The 15,632-nt window shown below is 46.1% G+C and overlaps 2 protein-coding genes across 8 annotated transcripts in view; one reads left to right on the forward strand and one right to left on the reverse strand.

Annotated features, from left to right (window-relative positions):
• The window catches only part of EXOSC7 (exosome component 7), a 36,238-nt gene extending 28,849 nt beyond the window's left edge, over window positions 1-7,389 (reverse strand). For 2 of the 3 annotated variants that reach the window (XR_004249340.2, XM_032161835.2), the window contains exon 1: window positions 7,299-7,373. Coding sequence is in view for 2 of the 3 variants with exons in the window: in XM_032161835.2 (XP_032017726.1) it covers window positions 7,299-7,355 (57 nt within the window). In the remaining variant the exon portion in view is untranslated. Of the gene's footprint in view, window positions 1-7,298 lie in introns of all 3 variants that reach the window. The other variant, XM_032161834.2, reaches the window with a different exon arrangement.
• Window positions 7,390-7,450: 61 nt separating this feature from the next.
• Window positions 7,451-15,632, forward strand: part of ZDHHC3 (zinc finger DHHC-type palmitoyltransferase 3) — a 61,296-nt gene continuing 53,114 nt past the window's right edge. For 3 of the 5 annotated variants that reach the window (XM_032161839.2, XM_032161838.2, XM_032161840.2), the window contains exon 1: window positions 7,451-7,690. The gene's annotated coding sequence lies outside the window, so the exon portion shown is untranslated. The remainder of the gene's footprint in view (window positions 7,691-15,632) is intronic. The other 2 variants (XM_032161844.2, XM_032161837.2) reach the window with 1 other exon arrangement.

Consider the following 15,632-nt stretch of genomic DNA (forward strand, 5'->3'; position numbering starts at 1 on the left):
TCATCTAGAAAGTAGGGATAACTCCAACCTTACAGAGTTACAAGAGACCAGAAATGTCATGAAGCATTTAAGGGAGTCCTTCAGTATAACACATAGGAGTCCCCCCAAGGCAGTTCCCTTCCCCTGCTTCTGGGGGCACTCACTGCATCCTCAAAAACAACCCTGAGAGAGGTTACAGATAAGAATGGAGGCACCTAAGTTTCAATCTCCTGTTTGTGACAGAGTGGAAGGACATTTAAGCCCAGACCTACTTTCCCTCACACCCAGGAAGCCCAGTCCTATTACTTCTTAATAGAAACTGACAAGTTGGCGCTACCAATCTGACACACCTGGAAGGATTTTAGACTCAAAGTGGTCCTCCGAGGTTATGTTAACCCCTCATTACCTTGCTTTGACTTGTCTAATACTCCAGATTCCTAGAGGAGAAGTGAGACTAAATTCCTTCCCCTACTAGAAGATGACCACCCCCCCTTAAGAAAGGGACCACATTTGGTCCAGCTTTGCAGGCTCGGGCCCACGACACAGCAGGCCAAACTAGGTGTTGATCCTTGTTTGACTTTCCAACCCTGTTGAGTAGCCAGGCATTCCTCTAAAAGGATACGGCTCCATAACTGCATCCTGCAGTGTCTGGGCATAAGGCTTTCTGTGCCACGGGTCTGTAAACATAAAGGACAGAGAGCTAAAAATCAAGAGTCCTGGGGGCCGGCTCCAATTCTCTCATGGCCAGATTGAGCAACCAAATACTGACTGCTCAATCTCATAGTTGAAAACCAGGCTGAGGCCCTATCTCCCTCTTCCATTCTATACCGCTAAACAACGTTTATGATGAAAGCAAGATCCACAGAAAAGAAATGTAAGCCATCAGCTGGGCTACAACTCCCTTCAACAGCCAAGAACATACAATAACATGGCTTTCAGAGGGTTCCAAGAGCCCTGTGGTAGGGTTCGTCAATTGCCATGGCCAGGTCTGAACCTATGAGGGCCAGTTTAATGTCCAGGTCATGGCCATAGCACTCAGTAGGCTGAATCTGGGAAAGCTTTATTGTGCCTACAGCCCTGTAAAGGCACGTAACAGTCACCATCCATCCCCAACAGCCAGGACCAGGGGTAGGTGCCTGAACCAAAGGCATATAATCCAAAGGGTGACCAACTCTTTGTGGCATGAAATACTACCAGACCAAACTGATTCTCTCATTGGAATCTGATCTCTGATCTGAGAAACACTTGAGAGAAGAAAGGAGTTAAAGAGGAGCTGACAGGTCATGACATGGAGGAGCCCAGAGAGGCCACACGAAAGTAAAGGTATTGGGCAGAGGCAGATTCTACAAAGAAGGGAAGCTGGGCAGGAAGTGGCTGCAGAGAAGGGATAAATCTTGGCAGAGAAAAGCAGAGGTGTCACTAGAGATAAAAAGAGACAACCACAGGCCATGAGATAATCCACGGAGCCCATGAGAGGCGGTACCTCAGAGCTGTCTGGGGACTTTCCAGCTCTTGCCACAGATCCCCCTTCTCTTTTTTCTTTTTCTTTTTTTTTTTTTTTTTAAGAGACAGAGTTTCTGTCACCCAGGCTGGAGTGACATCTCCAACTCCTGGGCTCAAGCGATCCTCTGGCCTCAGCCTCCCAAGCAGCTAGGCCTACAGGCACACACCACCGCACACCTAATCTTTTTTAGAGATAGGGTGTTGCTATGTTGCCCAGGCTGGCCGCCAACTCCTGGCCTCAGGTGATGCTCCCACCTCAGCCTCCCAAAGGGCTGGGATTACAGGTGTGAGCCACTGCACCTGGCCTATCCCTTTTCTTGAGATAATTGAAAAATCCCGATTCCTTCAAATCAAAAGAGGTTTAATTCTCAAGAGCCACAGGCTGAATCTTTAATGAGGTCACTATGAAGGCTGGGGATCTAGTGTGGATGGTTTAGGACAAAGTCACACTTCTGATGGAAAAACAAACTTGAAAGGGAGCCAGCATTTTTTCTGTGTTAACCACAGCCCAAGAGCTTGACATCTCTTATCTCATCATTCCTCATAACCCCATTCTACCTCCAGGTGCATAAGTCCCCATTTTACACAAGGGGAAGCAGGCTCAGTTATGCAGGTAAAATCACTTATTGTAAATGGTGAAGGTGCCTGCTCAGTCTGACTCCAAAGCCTCATTCAAAAAGAGGCAGGAAACCATATGACTTCAGCAGGAGAGAGCAGAGATTCCTATATCTCTGGTCAGTGGCTTACCCATGGGCCAATGTCTGGTGGCTGCTCCCAAATTTCCCAACACTTTATAATAATGTCCCTTCTCAGGCCCCAGCCCCAGAAAGTCTGATTCAGAATGTTGGAGTAAAGCCTCAGAATCTGTATTTTGTAGGTGAGTAAAATGCACTTCGAGGCTTCAGAATCCCTGGACGGTTAGAGGGAGGTTAGCAATGGCTTCTCATGGATGAAGAAAACACACATCTAGCCAGTTAAGCCAGAAAAAAGGAGAAATCCTAGATTCTAAAAATTCTGAAGTCTACTCCAAGTTCTCCATAGTATGGGCAGAGAAAATCCTTCACAATACTAGTAAGACAAAAGCTATACAAAGAAATGCAATATAGGGTTCTAAAGGAACTTATACTCAATGTGGGAAAAATGCAACCAAAACAATACAACAGTATATGCCATATACTATTTAAGCTCTAGAGAAACTGGGGAGTGGGAGGTGCCAATTAGAACTTTCTCTTTCCCTTCTGGTTTCCCCACAAGTTTTTAGAGAAAAGGGGAAAGAAAGGGAGGTAGAGGAAGCAAAGATTCTCTCCCGCCTTATCTCTGGATCCCTACTGAGGAAATGGAAGACAATGACTTTCACTGCAGCAGGAAGGTGGCCTCAGAGTCAAGTATGGGCTTTGCAATCAGACAGATCTGGATTTAAATCCCAGTGCCACCACTCACTGTGTCACCTTGGACAAGTGACTCAACCTGCCTGAGCTCAGTTCCTCGTCCGCAGGGATAATACTTACCTTCAGAACTGTTGTAAATATTCAATGAAATAAAAATTATAATATGTACCTAATAAGAATGGGATATAGCCTTCAAAGACTGAAAGAGAACCTAACAGAAACCAATCAAATTATTTATCAAAATATTGATTTAATCCACCTTTTTGATTCTCTGTTCTCCCCTGGGAGAGGGGATCTGTTCACCAGGTTGACTCAAATTGTACCACCTAGACTCCCTTTGCTGGCTTCTGGTTGGGTTTGTCCAATGGAAGATACCAGATCAGAGGGTGCCCCTCACCCCCAATCTAGGGGCCACATTTCTGATAGTGCCTGCATCTATCCAAGACTATGACTTATGTTGGGCAGCCCTTCCTCCACAGTTCCAGCTATCACTGAAATGTGGTAATACTGTTTCCTCCCCTGGCCCCTTTGGACTAGGGGCAGTAGCCACTCCCAGTAGTTGTCTTGGGGCTCCTCAACATCTCTTATTGGTTCCCTGAAACCCACCCATACTGCTCTAGAGTCCCTCATAAAAGTCTACTGAACTATCTGAAGTGGGTTCCATTTTCTGCCAAAAACTAAAGTGATCCACCCTCCCTTCTCACAAACTGACTTCTCCCAAGTGTGACGCATCCTCTAGTGGCCATGTTTGAGCCTAATTATTCTGTCCATCCTTTCCCTCAACCCCCTAAAAGAACTAGAGTTTCTTTCTCTTGGAAACATGAGTTCGGAACTGAACGAGAAGGAATGGTCTCTTTTACAGAGGATCTGGGAAAGAACCACATTTTTTCTACCACTGGCCCAAGAAATAGAAAACCAATCTGCAGGCAGACAAAAACAAAGCAAAGGGGGCAGGGGGTGGGGCGGGGGAACAGCAGATTAGGATTCCTGGAGAAACACTTGCAGCCTTGTAATCCATACTATTTTGCTTGAGCCAGTGTGTTGGTTACCATTACTAGCAACTGAATCCTCAACACAACATCGTGAGGTTAATTTCAACCGCTTCTAACTATCACCAAAACAAGATGAAATATTCCCTGAAATAGTAAAAGAACCAAAGGCTGAAGGGAAAGTGACATCAGAAGCTGAAACGGACCTTACTGGACCGAAGGTGAAAAGTAAAACACAAAATGACTAGGACTATACAAGCAACAGGAGTCCAGGCAGGCACTGCTTAAGATGCACTGCCGGCACTCTATAACCAACGCAACAAAAGTTTAGGAGATTTCAGAACTGAGTTAGTTGAGATTCCATGGTAAGCTCATTCACCTGCATCCTGACCTTTATTTGGATGGTCTAAATTGTGTTTTGCTCCTCCACAAATATGGCATATTTTTGGCCAACATTAATAAGCCCTTATGAAGACGTTGATTTGAAGCCCGTTACTCTGCATGGCTCTGTGATACACACAGCTGAGCATTTACCAACAACTGTGGCCAAATATGTCCATGGTACTGGTGAGAGGGAGGTTTAATTTAAAAAAATAAAAACACCATCCAACTCATTCCCCCCTTTAAAGCTTACATCACTCATTCAATGCTACTAAGAACCTACCAAGTGCTAGACACTGGCTATGCCTTAAGGGTCCCCCATACAGACAAGTCAACAGGCTATTGCCTTCCAAGATCCATGATGAGGGTATGACTGAGCCTCTAAGACTTCTAGGATCGTGCTTCTGGCCACCTCTGCAAGCTGATCTTCCACCATTTCCCCCAGCCCACCCCTTGGGCTCCACATGTCCTCCACCTGAGGATTTACAGACTCACCACCCCTTCCTTCTGGAACACTCGTGCCTACTTAATTCTCAGCCATGCTGAGAACTCAGTTCAAATGCTATTTCCTTAGGGAAGCCTCCTCTGACCTCCCAGTCTAGATCGTGTCCCTGTTTTTTCCTTCATAGCACTCAGTACCATTTTGTATATAAACACTCAAGTACATTTATAATTTCTGCATCTTCCTTCTAGCATGACAGCTATATAAGGACAGGTTCCCTCCTAGCCCCCGAGTCTAGCTCAGCTCTGTGGTGAATGAATGAATACTGAGTCCTGAAGATACAGAGGAGGAATCCTTGACATGGATTTAGGTGGGGAATTCCACCTCCTTGGGGAAGCCTTCAGAGCATTACAAGTCCCTGGAATTCTTTTTATTTATTAAAAAAAAATATTTCTCTAGAGACGGGCTCTCACTGTGTTGCCCAAGCTGGTCTCAAACTCCTAGGCTCAAGCAATCCTCCCACCTCAGCCTTCCAAAGTGCTGGGATTACAGGCGTGAGCCACCATGCCCAGCCCCTGGTATACTTTAACTTCAACCTCCACTAACTGTACCACTTCCTTGGCATAGATCTTATATTACCTTTGTCTTCATTTTATTCACTTTTACTCTCTGTCTCCCTCCTATCTTTCATTTATTTCACAACCATGTTTTAGCACCCCTACTGTTTCCCACATAACATGCCAGGAGCTAGATATATGTTGGTAAATAAAATTAACTAACTTTGCCCAAATTAGATCCTAAGCATCTCAAGGACCAGAACTGAGGCTTATAGTCTTTTCTTCCCCCACAGCACCCAGCAGATAACAGGTGTGTTATAAATATAAATGATTTTCTAACTCATTATAAAGTAATAAAAGATTTATGACTATGGTGGGACTCTGCTGCTGGACAGCTAATGAACTGCCACGGCAATTAAGATGCTGGGGAGAAATCTCTAACCTTGAGGTTACAGATATATCCATGCCTCAGTGCCACTTTCAGAGATGAAATGTGAGAGAAAATAGGACACATGACAGAGTCAGTCTATCATGGTAAGCTGCGGTAACAAAGAAAACCAAAGGTTTTTAGAGGAAAACGGTTATCCATAATGTGTCCCTAAAAAACATACTTTGAGGATAAAAATCACCTGAACAAAGTGTATACAAAAATATAGCAGGGAAAGACATATCTAATTGCTTTTGGGCATTTTTATGCACCCTCACACACAAATAACATACATGTTACCCTGTAATACACACATATGTCCCACTATTGCTAATCTTGAATTATAACTAAAATATGCAACTGTGAGTTCTGACTTTATTATCCAGGCTTAATATGCTAAATGATTGGCATTTCTTCATATATAAAGGGCCCAGAAGATAACAGCAGGTCACGACTTTTAAATGGACATGTCCTTAACTCACGTTGTGGGACTTTAATGATAGCTGGCCGCTTCAATCTGATGGCTACATCACGGGACCACTGACTTTGCAGTTGGTACTGACAGAGGAAAGGCACGAGGAAAAGAGGTAGGGGCTGTCGCCAGAACTCTGCCAAGGATGGGATGAAGAACTCTGATAGGAGGACCACACCTTGGGTTAACAAGTGGAGACACAGCCAGAGGAGGATACAGGGTAGCTCGTTACCAGGTCCAACATTTTTCAACCCTCATTCTGGAGTGGTCAGAACCAGGGGTTTAATACAGAACACAGAGGATATTAGGTTATAGCTGCCTAGGGATCTTAGTTCTCCATTGGCAAAATGGAAACAGCACTTAGGCTATCGGCTACCTAGCCGCTTTTTTTTTTTTTCTTTCTTTTTTTTTTTTTTTTTTGAGATGGAGTCTCACTCTGTCGCCCAGGCTGGAGTGCAGTGGCGCGATCTCGGCTCACTGCAACCTCCGCCTCCCGGGTTCAAGCGATTCTCCTGCCTCAGCCTCCCGAGTAGCTGGGACTACAGGCGTGCGCCACCACGCCCAGCTAAATTTTTTTGTATTTTTAGCAGAGACGGGGTTTCACCATGTAGGCCAGGACGGTCTCCTGACCTCATGATCCGCCCGCCTCGGCCTCCCAAAGTGCTGGGATTACAGGCGTCCTAGCCGCTTTTTAAAAACCCTTCCCCCTTTATTTGTACGGCAATTTGTATTTTCAAAGTGCGTTCACCTCGCATGCGCCTCCTAACCACGAGGTGAGGAAAAGCAGGCCAGAAGCCCACCTCCAAACTCCCATTTCCTCGAAGAGAAAAGTGAGGCTCGGACCAGTTAATGTGCGCGAATGCCGAATGGATGGCCCTGGGGGCGATGCTCTCTCACTAAGGCCTCCGAGACTGCCCAACGCTTCCTGCCCGGGTTCAGAATCTTATAGACCCGCAAAACTGCAAATGCGCTAACAGTCCTAAAAACGTCCGCGTTGCCAGCTCTGAATTGCAAACGCCGGTAGCAGAGCCGTTTAATCACAAGGTAAACGGAAAGTCGCCGCAGCTCGGCTGCCTCCTCCCTGGCAAACCCAGGGCAGGCCGCGACCCGCAGGGCCAGGCTGAACCCGGCGGCCGACACAACGCCGCTGCTGTCGCTACCTGGACGCCGTGCACGATGTACACCTTCTCCGCCTCGCTCAGCGCCACGGACGCCATGCTGCCGAACTGCCCCGCGAGTCGTACGTCATCTGCGCGCGTCGCCTCCTCTGGACCGCGCCCCGACGTCCCACCCCCCGCGTCAGCGTGTCATCAACCTGCGCGGCGGCCGCTCCTGCAGCCGCGGCCGCCGCCACTGCCGGGAGCTCGATGGGCTTCTCCTGCGCGCCGCCCGGTGTCTGGCCGAGTCCAGAGAGCCGCGGCGCCTCGTTCCGCGGAGCCATCGCCGCAGCCCGAGGCCGGGTCCCGGGTTGGGGACTGCAGGGGAAGGCAGCGGCGGCGGCGGCGGGAGCCCCACCGGGGTCTGGGACTGGGGAACTGCCTCCGGCTTCACGGTCAGTTGGGAAGGGAAACTGGGGTAGGGGTGAAGAAGCTGGGGTGAGGCGAGCCACACGGGCCGGGGGACTCCTAGTGGGAGAGGCGTGCGGCGTAGTTACTCAGAGCTGGAGTTGACTTAGGAGCTCGTGTGTGTGTGTATGTGTGTGTGTGTGTGTGTGAGAGAGAGAGACCCCGACTAAGGAGGGGCGGACGTCGTGATTGGCCCGGGGGTGCTGTTTCCCCGCTCTTCTACCCTCCATTTCTCTAGTCCCTAGGATGGCTGAAGAGGAGAGGCGATGCAGCCTCCGTAGGTAGTTCTTGGTGGGAAGGGTCTGGGAGTGGGGGACACTAGTCCTAAGGCGTCCTCACCCCTCCACCCAGGAATATCTCTCGCTGGCTCGCTCACTCTCTATGACCGAACGCTGTCCCAGTACCTTGCTGGGACCTCTTGCCTCGGGTGCTTACCAGAGCGTTGTCCCACAGACAGGGGGGAGGAGGCGCTTGGTAACCGGCGCTGGCAAGGTGCGCAGTGCCCGGACGTCCCCGACGCTTCCTAGCGGGAACTGGAAACCCGGGCTTGATGGAAGTGATTACTGGGAGCTGGGAGCAGTTGCCCGAAAAAAAGCCAACCCCAACCCCTTGCGATGGCCGAGTGGGAGTATGGGCATTGGATACCCGGAGAGGATATCTGCAAGGTGAAGCCGGGGTCACCAAAGGAACTCATTAAGGCGGGGCTGACCAAGTATGGTGCAAGTTTTAAAGGAGCCATGTGGATAAATGGGAGAAAGTTAACCCAAATTAGTTGAAGCAAGGAGAGCAGGTTAAAGCAAGTCTGATGACTTTCCTCATGCTCCATTTTTGAGGACCCTCCCTGTTCTCAAAAGTGAAAGTAACCCTGAGCAGCTTGATCAGCGAGAAAAAAAAATGGTATTTATCAGATAATGGCTTCAAATAGTTTCAGATAACTATTGGGAGCCTACTATAGTTAGGCTTTGTGCTACCTTTAGAACACAAGACAAGTAAAACACACTGCCCAGAGAAGTTCCCTGGGCAGATGAAGGCTCCGGGGCCAACATAACCACAGATCATGGTGGTTAGAGCTATGATGGTGGCATCAGTTGGCACAGTGGGATTGGGAGGTCGTCTGATAAGGTTATAGAGAGGAAGTGCTTGCTCACCTTCTTAAGCATTAAACTGCTGAGCTCCAAAATTGGTGATCAGTTCTTCGTAGACTGGACATTAGATGTTTCTTATGTCCCTACATAATTCTCTACAGAGGCACCTAAAAGGAAGACAGCTTGCAAGGTTGGACTTTGCCTTCCAGGGAAACTGAAAGAGGTGAAGCCGGGAGGATTTCCTCCCTAATGAAGGCACAGGTGCCCCACCTGTTGTGGCACATAGATGTGTTTGTGTGTGGTTGGACGGCTGGGTTTTGTGTGAGGAGCTCTGTTGTGATAAGATAACATGAGATTGCTGATGTTATAAATGATATTTTCTAGATGTGCTAGAGATTGCTCAGAAAGGAGAGACCCTGGAAGTGGGATTTTAGAAGCTAGGATATCTGAGGAGACAGGATTTAAGAGGTGACGGCAAATGGACAGATCAGAAAGACACAGGAAGAAAAGCCTGAGTTCAGATACCATGGAGTTATCTTTATATAAAGATTTTCCAATGTCTTAAAATATAGAACATGTATTTGAACTGTTCCCCCCTCACAATTGACAGGAATTCCATACTGGACAAGGGTCTGCAGTATTTGCTAAATAATGTTATGAATGATGTCTTATATATTAGGCTAAGTAGGTAAGAGAGATGTAAACAGTAGAATGTTCCTTTTTAAATTGTCTACTAAAACAATGACAATCTTCACTAATCATTCTGCTTAAATACTGCCAGAACATTTTTATCACCTTTGCATTGGACATCTTTAAAATCCATAAATTCTGAGTTCTTTTTTAGTGTATTGAAGTAATTCGAAGAACATATGATAACCAAAAAAATCAAGAAGTCAAGGATGGCACAGTATTAAACCATCTTGTTTTTCCATCACTATTAGATTCATTTATTGAATGAATAAATGAATTGGGGCATACTCTTCTGTAGGGTTGTGTATTCTAAAATCTTATACTCTTAATTTTCAACACTAATTTACATAGTGCTTTTTGTATGCCAAGCATTGTTCTAAGCACTTTATAAAGATTAACCAGGCTAGGTGTGGTGGCTCACACCTGTAATCCCAGCACTTTGGGAGGCTGAGGCAGGTGGATCACCTGAGGTTGGGAGTTTGAGACGAGCCTGACCAACATGGAGAAACCCCATCTTTACTAAAAATACAAAATTACCCGGGCATGGTGGGGCATGCCTGTAATCCCAGCTACTCGGGAGGCTGAGGCAGGAGAATCGCTTGAACCCAGGAGGCGGAGGTTTTAGTGAGCTGAGATCACGCCATTGCACTACAGCCTGGGCAACAAGAGCGAAACTCCATCTCAAAAAAAAAAAATAACTGATTCAATCCTTGCAACAGCCCTATGATGCAAGTATTTTTATCCCTATTTTACAGATTAGGAAATGAGGCACAGAGAGGTTAAATGCCTTAACCAGGGTCACAGGTTACATCATTGGTAAATGGCAGAACCAGGACTTGAGACCAGGCAGTCTAGCTCTCCTGCCCATACTCCTAACCATCACCTTACACAGCCTCCCTCCAGGTTTTATTACATTCACTAGATTATTTGGTGAAGGAAGTCCCAATTTTGTTATGGCGTTGGTAACTGTCCTATGAACTATATAGTTAATCTTAATTCCAAAAGCAAGAAGTCTGTTCAAGCATAAACTCATATCCCTTGAATCATTTTTCTAGAGGAACATGGAATGTGGTGCTGATGGGAATGCGGTTGCTGTGTCTGTTGCAGCTCAATATTTTAAACAAGGCAAAAGGTTATATATGAGCAGAATAGAGCTTAACTCCAAGTAGCTAAGGAGAGAGCCCTCAATGGCAAAGATGGCTGATAGATCTGATACTAGGGTTGAGTAGCATGCATGGAGACCCAGATTCCAACCGTATGCCATACTCAGATATCTAGAAACCCTTCGGACAGTGTGTTTGCATGCCTGTGAGTCCCTAGTGTTCTTATGGGCATAAAGAGATAAACTCAAAACACAGCAGCTGCCTAAAAGTAGTTTAGAATTTATTATAGTGGGGGAGCCCAGGACCTCGAACTACTGCATGAACAAGACAATAAAATAAAGTGCTCAATTGAGACGTGTGGCAATTAGAAGAGAGGCCAGCCTATAATAAGGTGCTAATTGTGCAGGCCAGGTATCAAATACAAAACGTAAAGAGCTGCTGCTAGCCACAAGCTGGCAACAATAACATTACAGAGATGGAGTAACTCTGTCCCACCCAGCCTTGGTTAATTAAACCAATAAAAGCCAGTTACAAAAGAGCTTCAGGGCAATGCCGAGTCTGTGGTGCTGATGTTGCAGAGAGCTTTTTTGGAGACAGAGTCTCGCTCTGTTGTCTAGGCTGGAGTGCGGTAGCACGATCTCTGCTCACCGCAACCTCCGCCTCCTAGGTTCAAGAGATTCTTGTGCCTCAGCCTCCCGAGTAGCTGGGATTACAAGTGTGTGCCACCACTCCCGGCTAATTTTTGTATTTTTGGTAGAGACTGGGTTTGGCCATGTTGGTCAGGCTGGTCTCGAACTCCTGGCCTCAAGAGATCTGCCTGCCTCGGCCCCCCAAAGAGCTGTGATTATGGGCATGAGCCACCATGCCCAGCCGCAGAGAGCTCTTAAAAGCCCAGTAGGAAACCTTCTGTTCCCAGTCCTAAGCAGACATGGCCACGTTTTAGGCCTTTTCCTTTGCATTTTCACCATTAGCCCAACACCCTCGAAATGTACAAAGTGGGTTACTATTTTCCCTATAGATCTGTTTCCTTTAAACACTTTGCATTTGTCCTGCCTGTACCTTGTCTTAAAAGAATGAGGTAGGAGGATCCCTTAAGCCCCAGAGTTTGAGTCCAGCCTGGGCAACATAGACCCCATCGCTAAAAAATAATAAAATGAGTAATAAAATAATGATAGAAATGAAGAATATCTGTAAAGAATACTGTCATAGTCTGGTCAGCAGGTCTTCATCTGTCTTCTAGACATTATAACTTGGGATTACAGTGATAGAAAAATTGCTAGTAATACATAGGTAAAGCTTACTCTTAATTAGAGGAAAAGTTATACGGTCTTCATGTGTGTTTCATTTTGGGAGAGTGATAGCATGTTTCCTATGTCTCATTAGGGCATATTTGAGAAAAGGGGGTCACAGATCCTGATTACCAAATGTAGAAATATTTAAACACACACACCCTGATAGCCATGGAAAGTAACAAAGTCTCTCAAGTAGAAGTGGAGGGGTGATGTCGCAATATTGACCTGCTAGGGGGAAAAATGAGGCTCATGCCATGCTGCCTTTAGTTCCTTCCTGTTTCGCATTTTAAAAAATCATTTGCCTTCCTCCTCGGAAGCAGATTTCCAGAGACAAATGGCCAGTTCATTCATGGCTTTCAACCGTGAAGGTGAGAAGGCTCCAGGTGCATGTCCCACTTAATTCAGTCATACATCCTAATACATTTGGAATGCATGGGAAATGTCATCATTTCATAGTCTCCTCCAAACCATAGCCTTCCTAGTATGTATTGACTTGGTGCTTGAACTCTTGGCGAGATATGAATATGTATTTCCTATTCAAGGTCAGTGGAGATGGAATGCCTTTGGATGAGATCACTTTCTTACCTTAGCAAGGTGAGCCTAATGGGACAAGTACAGTTCTGGCCGCAGTCCTGTTGCAGTAAAGTCTTCAGTATGTGAAGTGTATGTTTCTAAACCAAGAAATAGTAGCAGAGAATCTAGAAAGACAGGTTGGTTAGGAAGATAACAATCTATGGTGGAAGGACTTCTGGGCATCTTAGTCCAAAGATTTGGGCTTTGCTATTAACTTGATTTATGACTTTGAACAAGTCAGTTAACCTAAGTCTCATTTTGCCCTCAAGTGAGTATCTTGCCAGGTTTTAAAACTCAGAATGGATCCTGGATATGCAAATATTTGAATATTGAAAAATGGCCATGTTTAACTTGGGGTTTTTAAGACTTCTTTCATTTACCACTTTGTTATACTTGATATATTTTGCTAGTGCTTTTTCCACTCTGAAAAAAAATTAAATGAACAAAAGGAAGTCGTAATTTTGTGCTGTACTTGATTGAAAAAACTAAACATGCTCAGGAAATTGCTAAGAGAAATAGTTACTAGTGGGCTTCTTTTTGAATATTAGCAAATCGGGAAAAGAGGTTAAGGGAAGCGTTTGGTAAAAAAATGTAAAATCCAAGATACTAACAAAGAAAACGTTGAATTTGCCCCTGAGAACAGAGGACTCATAGAATCTCAGCCCTGCAAGGGCCGCTAGCAATCAGCGTGATCTTCCCCTTTGTTTTATCAAATGAGGAAACTGAGGCCCAGAATGGTAACTGTCTTGCCTCAGATTGTGAGGCTAGCAAGTGGCAGGATTGGGAGTAAACTCTGGCCTCTTGATTCCAAGCTCAGTCTTCATTCCCTTTAGCACTAGCCTCCCATCTATTTTCAAAGCCCTCTAGTGAATGGCTGGAGAGCCCCTCAGCAGGTAAGCAGGGGCTGTGTTCTCTTTCTCACAGCCCATTACAGCCTTCTTTCTGTGGTCCCAGGTTCCTCCTGGGGCTCTGCCCTTGCATTGCCACTGACAGTGCCTGGAATAAGTGATACCAGCAGATTCCTGAAAGTCAAATGGCTCCCCTTTTTGAGCCCTAGTACCTAGTACAGTTGCAATAACTGGTTCTCTCCCTTCCCTAGCTAGTCTTTCGGATTTCTGTAAGCACTTTTGCTTTTAGTCCTAAAAACACCCAAGCTCTGGCCTAGCCTAAGTGATGTCACGGTGGCTGTGTGGCTGCACATGACACAATGTGGGCCCAGGTGCCATTCTCAACATCCTCAGGTGGAAACCTTTGCTGATTGGTCTCTGCCTAGCGTAGGGGGAGGCGCTTTTTCTCACAGAAAGCAGCATCTGTTACTTGGCACCACAGGAAGTATTTCCCAGCCAAAGCAGATTTTAGGGATTCAATCCTAGGGTGACTCTTCTGGCTGAGGCTTCATGGCCTTCCTGCCTCCTAGGTTAGGGCAGGACAGTATTCTAAATGTTGGCTGATATTCAGCCAGGGCTCCACCTTAGAGCCCAAAATGCTTATGTTCAGGCTTGTGGCCTGTGAGCACCACTGCATGCAGCCCACCTGATAATGCCACCTCTGCATAACCATGTGTGGACAAGATAGCCAAACCGTAAGTAACCCAAGGTCACTGATGGAAACATCAATACTCCTCCCCCTTTTATTTTCTAGTTATTAGACGAAATTTAATTGTTAATAGTAAGTAGTGAAAAGCAGGCCCTGGGGCAAGAGCAGACTTTGGGAATATATCCTGTCTCCACCACTTCCTGGAAGTATGAATGTAGGCATGCTTCAGTTTTCTCGTTTCTAAAAGCAGGATGGGGAAGTGGGCATTTATACCTGCAAAATAGAGTAGATGTGAGAATCAAGCAGGACGAGGCATGTGTAGCAAGCAGCCCAGTGCCCGGATGGAGGCAGGGGTGACACCTTAAGTAAGGGTCAGGAAAGAATCAGGGCCCCACCCTACATTCAGCATATCCCACACTTTGGCAACAATCAAGCAAAACTGGAGCCTACCCTCACAGAGGCCAGAAGGCAGTTCATTGTCAAATGAGATCGTGCACTGGATTACAAAGGGGTTCACAAACTATGAGAGCATCACCGTCATCGACAAGTGTTCATTGGGTAGCTGGAGCAGTCATTTATTGTTGGCTTTATGAAGATGCTCCTGCTGGCTTACAAACTTCCTGCAAGGAGGAGTTAATGCAGGGAGATGGCAGCATAGCAATTAAACAGATTGTAGTAGTTACCATCCATTAGACCTAGAAAACAAGTTAGCCACCTCTCTGTGAAGACCCACTGACTCCTTGAGCTTCACCTCCTTACTCATCTGTAAAACAGAGTGGACCACAATTTGGAAGCAGGGCGGGTAGTTCTCACAGCCTCTTTACAAACAGCTATGTTTTTGAGGGCCCAAGTCTGTGAGGTAACCCAATGAGTGTCATGCTCCATTAATGAGACAGGTGCCAGAAGGGGCTCATAGTAGAAGGAATGCTCAATTTTTATTTATTCATTTGTTTGTTTGTTTGACAGGGTCACACTCTGTCACCCAAGCTGGAGTGCAGTGGTGCAATCTTATCTCACTGCAGCCTCAACCTTCTGGGCTCAAGCGATCCTCCCATCTCAGCTTCCCAAGTAGCTGGGACTATAAGCACACACCGTCATGCTCGGCTAATTGTTTAAGATTTTTGTAGAGATGAGATCTCGCTATATTGCCCAGGCTAGTCTCGAACTCCTGGGCTCAAGCCATCTGTCTGTGTGGGTCTCCCAAAGTGCCTTTACAGGCGGGAGCCACCATGCCCAGACTTGGTTTTTTGTTTTTTGTTTTTTTTTAAAGAATAGGTATTGTGGGTGCCCAGAAGCTAGTGAAAGGAAAGTGTGCTTAGAGTGCCTTTCTTGAGTGTTTTTTGTTTTTTGTTTTTGTTTGTTTGTTTTTTGTTTTAAAGAGTCGGAGATTAGAGATCCTAGTCCATCCCCCTCACTTTAGAGAGGAAGATGCTAAAGCTAAGTTGAAGTAACTTCTCCTCAGGTCCCTCAAATGTGTGTAAGGGAGCAGGCAGTACAACTCCTATTTCCTGCTTGTGCATTTCTCTCACTCCAACTTTGGGTGAAAAAAAAAAATCCATGTGCTATGCTAAAAAGTGCAGTCTGTGACGGCAAGCAGAGCCATTTTGAATCCTGGCTGCACCACCACCTCGCTCCATGCGACCTTGGGAA

Source organism: Hylobates moloch, unplaced genomic scaffold (assembly GCF_009828535.3).
Source record: "Hylobates moloch isolate HMO894 unplaced genomic scaffold, HMol_V3 SCAFFOLD_8, whole genome shotgun sequence".
Classification (NCBI taxonomy): Eukaryota; Metazoa; Chordata; class Mammalia; order Primates; family Hylobatidae; genus Hylobates; species Hylobates moloch.